The sequence below is a fragment of the Aptenodytes forsteri genome, unplaced genomic scaffold (assembly GCF_000699145.1).
Source record: "Aptenodytes forsteri isolate BGI_AS27 unplaced genomic scaffold, ASM69914v1 Scaffold53, whole genome shotgun sequence".
NCBI classification, from domain to species: Eukaryota; Metazoa; Chordata; class Aves; order Sphenisciformes; family Spheniscidae; genus Aptenodytes; species Aptenodytes forsteri.
The window spans coordinates 14218953-14224952 of NW_008795909.1; the positions used below are offsets into that span (position 1 = coordinate 14218953).

Sequence of the window (6000 nt, forward strand, 5' to 3'; positions counted from 1 at the left end):
CCAGTCCAATGTCCGAAAATTCATTTTCATGAATTGCTTAGTCACCCTTCTGACATTTTATGGCTTTAAATATATTCCCTATGCATCTGTTACTGGCACACTGCTGCAAATGGTTATAAAGTGCTATCATGCAATTAGCTGTCTATTGGCATCAAACCGCGTGTTTGAGCAAAAAGGTATTTCAGAAGAAACTTTGAGGTAGGTCCCAGGATCAATCTCTCACTGGGAACAAATCAAGATGTATTACTCTGTTGAAGGCAACTCTACGGAGACAAGATATGTAGGTTTTCTGCAATATGTGGATTTTGCCTAGTTATTACAGAAATTCAGAATTGCAAAAATTACTGAACTTGCCCTTTTTCTCATTCAGATATATTAATTTATCAGCCAACTATGACTAAGGAATGTGCATTACATGATAAAGGCTGAAATGTACATTTTGTACACATACATTCTGCTTTCCTGGTAATTAGTTTAAAAATACTAACCTGTCAGCCACTACTGAAGCTCTAAAAAATAGATTTAGCAAAAAGTTTAAAATGACAAGTGTGCTAATCTAACTTTATGTCTAGTTAAACTTATTATTACACTGTTTACTGTAAGATAATGTTTTAGCTGTCTCGTTCAAGTTGTGACGTGTTGTTAGCACAGAAAAGCAAAATCAGCTACAAAATTTTGTAGAATTGGACAGTAGTTTTCTCAAGATTTTAAACTGTTAGAATTTAGAATTTCTTCACAGTTTAAAGGTTATATTCCAGTGCATTATTATTTGAAAAAAAGCTAAAAGCTAGTTTGTACTAACTTCACAGTTTAAAGGTTATATTCCAGTGCATTATTATTTGAAAAAAAGCTACTTTTATGTGGAAATTTGCTCTTGGAGACTACGAGAGAGCTGCTACAGAAGAAGACAGCTCTACAGCGTATTCTAGGAGAGTAAGCACTGAGCGGAGTCAGAAAAGCCTCATTATGTTTCTAATGCTACTCTCTTTTGGCTCTTTTAAAACACAAATTACTACAATCATTCCCTCATTTAAGGAAGGGGCTGTAAGAGGAAAACAGATCAGAGTATGATTATCACTACAGCCCTTTGTGCCACATGCTTTGGTTCTCTGGGATTAATCATCAATTCCAGTCTTGGGGCAAAAGCCAATGTTCATGCATTTGGCCTCCTGAACAAACGTATCCATTTCTGAGAGCTCCTGCACAATTCCCTATCGCTCCTTCCTTACTCATCCCACTTCACAAGAACAAGTCATTCCCAGAGTTTCTAGTAAACATCATGCTGAACCACCTCAACGATACTGAAATTTATAATCCTAAAGAGCTTAGCAGCTGCCAACTAAAGAAAGGGAGCTACTCTCCTAATATTCTTCCTGATCATTCATATTCCTTATTTCTCTTATTTAAAAGAAGTATCTTTGTTTTTAAAATAGCGATATTTATATATATACATAAAATAAGAGACTATTGGCAAACAGCAAACAGATAATCAGCACAATCCTGAGGTGTGCTATCCATCTCCCTCTACAACAATGGGAGCCAAAAAAGGTCCTCCAAATAAAGGTTAATTTCAGCTATAAAGTGACTTTACTAGACATGCTACAATATAAGGCACTGAAATAACAAATTCACATTTTGATTCAATACAGCTACAATACTTTACACATTTATTTATTTTATGAAACCTTTTCCATCAGTATAGACAAATATTGTTCAAAGTAATATGTAAAGCAAAAGCATACAAATAAACAAAAAAAACTAAGAGAAAATAAAGATGGTTTTGGAAAAGGGAGGAATGGACAAGTCACAGCAAATAAACATCATGCAAATAAGTTGTTTTCACCACTGCAATGACCCAAGATCAATTCACTTACTAGCCATCTTTCCTTTTTTCTTACAAAAATCTGATGTAAAATGACATGGAAAATCATTACAAGTTTAAGTAACAGCTAGCTATCATGAAGCTGTACATACGGTATGTGTTGATGTATTATTTTAGATTTCATAGCTGTATTTTGTTTTGTACTGTACTAAACCATGCTAAGTAACAGATTTTAGCAAATGTGAAGAACAATGTGAAGAAAAAATGCCTGCTCTTCTAACTTAAATTATGAAACATTTGTTCATTAAGAAATGCTGAAGGATAAAATCACAAGTCCTGGGGAATATGTAGGCAAGGAGAATTAACACCAAAATATGTTTCTATAGATCTACCACATAAATATTTTAGTCCTTTTAGTACTCTGTTGAAAAGTTTAGGGCCTCATTCTGCAAAGTACTGTGTGTTCCAATCTCCCAGTCAAGAAGTGTGCCAGAAATTTGTTCATTAAGAAATGCTGAAGGATAAAATCACAAGTCCTGGGGAATATGTAGGCAAGGAGAATTAACACCAAAATATGTTTCTATAGATCTACCACATAAATATTTTAGTCCTTTTAGTACTCTGTTGAAAAGTTTAGGGCCTCATTCTGCAAAGTACTGTGTGTTCCAATCTCCCAGTCAAGAAGTGTGCCAGACACTCAGCATCACCTTTAATATCTATCACTTATCCAAGTTTTATAATTTCAGAGCTGGAAGGCAGTCTGCAGTACCTTGGTTTTAAACAACACAATATCAGAGTAAGAGTATCGATAATTTATAGTAGCCTTAAGTTTGTATGACCAGCAAAACCAAAAGATCACAGTTTTCACAGATTTTTTGTCAACATATTAAGGGGACACTGTCAAGCAGATGAGACAAAAACTAACATATTTTTATCTATTCTTATTTTTACAGAGTGAGTAACGGAGTTTTTATTTGACGCTTTGAGCATCTTTGAAATAATTTTTAAAATGCACAAAATTAATAAATAAAACTGTCCATTCTGCCAGACTAGACTAAGAAACCCCCCAGTGACTCAAACATAGAAGAAATGAATCAGTCTTTCCTCACGGACCCTAAAGCAAAACATTAAGCCGGGTTTCAGATTGTTCCTACTATTATTAAATCTTAATATGAATTAAAGCAATTCATTGTTGATTTAAGCATGTATCTAGTTTAAATGTAGATTACTAAAAGACATTCACATTCTGCTTAAGACTGCTAGCTGATTTGCAATTATTAATGAACTATGTAATATAAGTTGCCAGTAGGTGTTTTTATTAAAGAGTATCTGACAATTCAAAAAGTTACAATCTTCAAAGAATAACAGGAAAAACTTTAAAGATATTTAACTCCCTTCCCTTCCTGCTAATTAATCTCTGCCAAAAGTCTGATTAGTAACATGGCCTTTTAACCTTGTCCTGCTAATTAACAAGTTTAAGGTGTTCTGCATCTACGGGGGAATGAAATCCAGGAAATGAGGACCTTTCACTGAGTGTCTGCTCTTCAAACTCTCAGGGTTCAGATCCAGGGATCTCTCACAGTAGAAGCATCCAATCAGATAGAAAGCATGTTGCAGAGTTAAAACTCAAATTGTACAAAGTCTTAGAGACCAGTATTAAGACATTGGATTTGATAACGAGTAGGAAGTCCATAATACAAATGGAGCACTGTGATTTATACACTCATTATCAGACCACTATATTTTGCATTAGCTGCTATTTCTGACTACAGTCACAAGTGCATGGAGAACCACACAAGGATTCACAATCTTCTTTCAAAGAGCAGATGATAAAACGCAGCAAAGTCTTCTGAAACTTCAGTGTGAAACAAGGATATAGAACAGGAAATACAAAATTAGGAAACACAATCAGCATACTCATGACACTGCAGTCCACATATCTGAGCTATCTCCTCTGGGGCCTCATATCGTGTTATTTTTAATGTGAAATCCTTAGCATTTAAATAAGATAGGTGACACAAAAATACAAATAAATTCATTAGAAATGTACAATGGACTGGACAGTGCAGAGCGAGACTACAGGAGAGTGGGTAAGCATTCACCCAGAACTCCACACCTCAACACCAGACCTCAAGTGATGTATAATTTGTTTACTTCTGCAGGCAAATACAAGCTAGCTTTAAATCAAGTAGCTGAGGCTCCACAGCCAAGCTCATGACTAAATGCAAGATGAATAAATAGTTTTGAAAAGCTGGCAAGTAGTTATACATCTACTCCAGCACTGAGCTCTGGGCAGCCATGGCTATGTTGCTCTAAGCATCAGCACTAGCTTGTTTCAGTCATCCAGTTCGCTACTTAACCCCAAGAAAGGGCACAGTTCACAGCCAATTACAGATGCAGATATCCTGATTACTTTAAAAGAAGGGCAATGGAAAATGAAAAATACCAGCCTTAGATGGTGAGATCAGTAAACTTCAAATGGCATGACTGGCTTTTTTCAAATTCCATGTATAGCGAGTGACCACACTTCACTTATTTACATAGATATAAGCCCAGCATAAACATTGATTTCATTGTACTGAAAACAAAATTTAGTTTAGTTTTTCATTACTAACTTTTGCACTGTCATAAATGCAGTATGAGAACTGAACAAAAAGACTGCATTAACAGTCTGATTTTCACCTTTTTCTTCAATTAGTAATTATAGTTATCAGTTTCTCTTGCAAATCTACTTTTGAAAATGTGTCTGCATTTTTCATTTTGACAGTGTCCCTTTAAGGCAAGGAACCAACTACTCTCTGTGGGGCCCTCTACCAAATATTGTGTATGTATAACCCATAAAAATCTAAAAAGGCTCTTAAATATGCAAATTATTTATGTGTATGTTTGTAGTATTGTATTATCTTTTATAAAGTAAAGAAGTAATTTTGCATTTTAGAATAGGAAATATAGCATAACATACAGGACTCTGCTGGAGTTTAATTTAGTGTAAAGTTATGAATGTAGTACCATGAATAGGAGAAGTGGTAATGCTTGTAACAGGAAATGATTTATCTGATTTACAAAGGGACATTTTCATTACAAAATATTCCAGATCTCATCAACCACCTTGTAATATTTTTTCTGATATTTGCATTTCATTTCCTGAAGTTACATATATACATATTATCAGATTAACATTTCTATTATGATTTCACTGACAGATAAATGTGGGAAACATAGGTTCTTTTTGTTCTTTGAATAATACATAGCTAGTGTAAAACTTACATTATGCTTAATTCCTGTGGTGATGACCTAATTAAATTGTATCTAAAACTTACCTTGGGTTTGAATGCAATCAGTTTCAAAACCATTTCAACAGTGAACACTCCTGTGAAAACCATATTCATAATGTCCATTGCATCATTAAAGAGCTTAGACTGTCCATAGTGCTGTGAATAAAAAAGACAGTACTTTTAAAAGTAAAGGCTTTAAAATGTTAAGTGAAAGTAAGGCAGCCTAAGACAAAGTTGGCAAAAATGCAGCACAGGAAAATATTTTCTAGTAGTATTTATAATGCACACCTATATACATACAAGACTAGTTGAATATCTCTGGTCAAGAATGGAGTTGTTTAAATTTATTCTGTTTAGGCACTAAGTGGAAAAAAACTGTCATTCCTCTCCATCCTAAGGGAATCTCCAGAGACATGGTTTTGAGAAGAAAACTGCTCCCTCAAAAAAGAAGTATTTGACAACAGCAATTTCCCAAGTTTTATATGCTAGGTTTTGAAATTACATAACCTTGTGTTACACCTGCTTAGAAAGCCTGCAGTATGTTAGTCACAGAATAACACACATTGTGTAGGACTGATATTTTTAAGAGGATACAGTGCACGCAAGTTTACTGAAAAAAGTAGAATGGTTTTGTAAACTGAATTTGAACCACTCTTTTTCTTCTCAAAATCTGAAGTACTGGCGGAAAAGAAAGAGACAGCTTGGAAAAGTAGATAAGACAAGTAGGTGGCGAAGAACTACACACATAATGTAGAAAAAGTAAAAACCTGCAAAAATACACACAGGTATATATAGATATACAGCTAATATATGTCCTGGTTTCAGCAGGGATAGAGTTAATTTCCTTTCTAGTAGCTGGTACAGTGCTGTGTTTTGGATTTAGGATGAGAACAAAGTTGATAA

General features: G+C 34.5%; 1 protein-coding gene across 1 annotated transcript in view; it reads right to left on the reverse strand.

Annotated features, from left to right (window-relative positions):
- Positions 1-6000, reverse strand: part of CACNA1D (calcium voltage-gated channel subunit alpha1 D) — a 209412-nt gene that overhangs the window by 54660 nt on the left and 148752 nt on the right. Inside the window, exons 29-30 of the mRNA XM_019473470.1 lie at positions 5143-5253; positions 1875-1904 (exon numbers count right to left, since the gene is read on the reverse strand). Coding sequence (XP_019329015.1) covers positions 1875-1904; positions 5143-5253 — 141 coding nt within the window. The remainder of the gene's footprint in view (positions 1-1874; positions 1905-5142; positions 5254-6000) is intronic.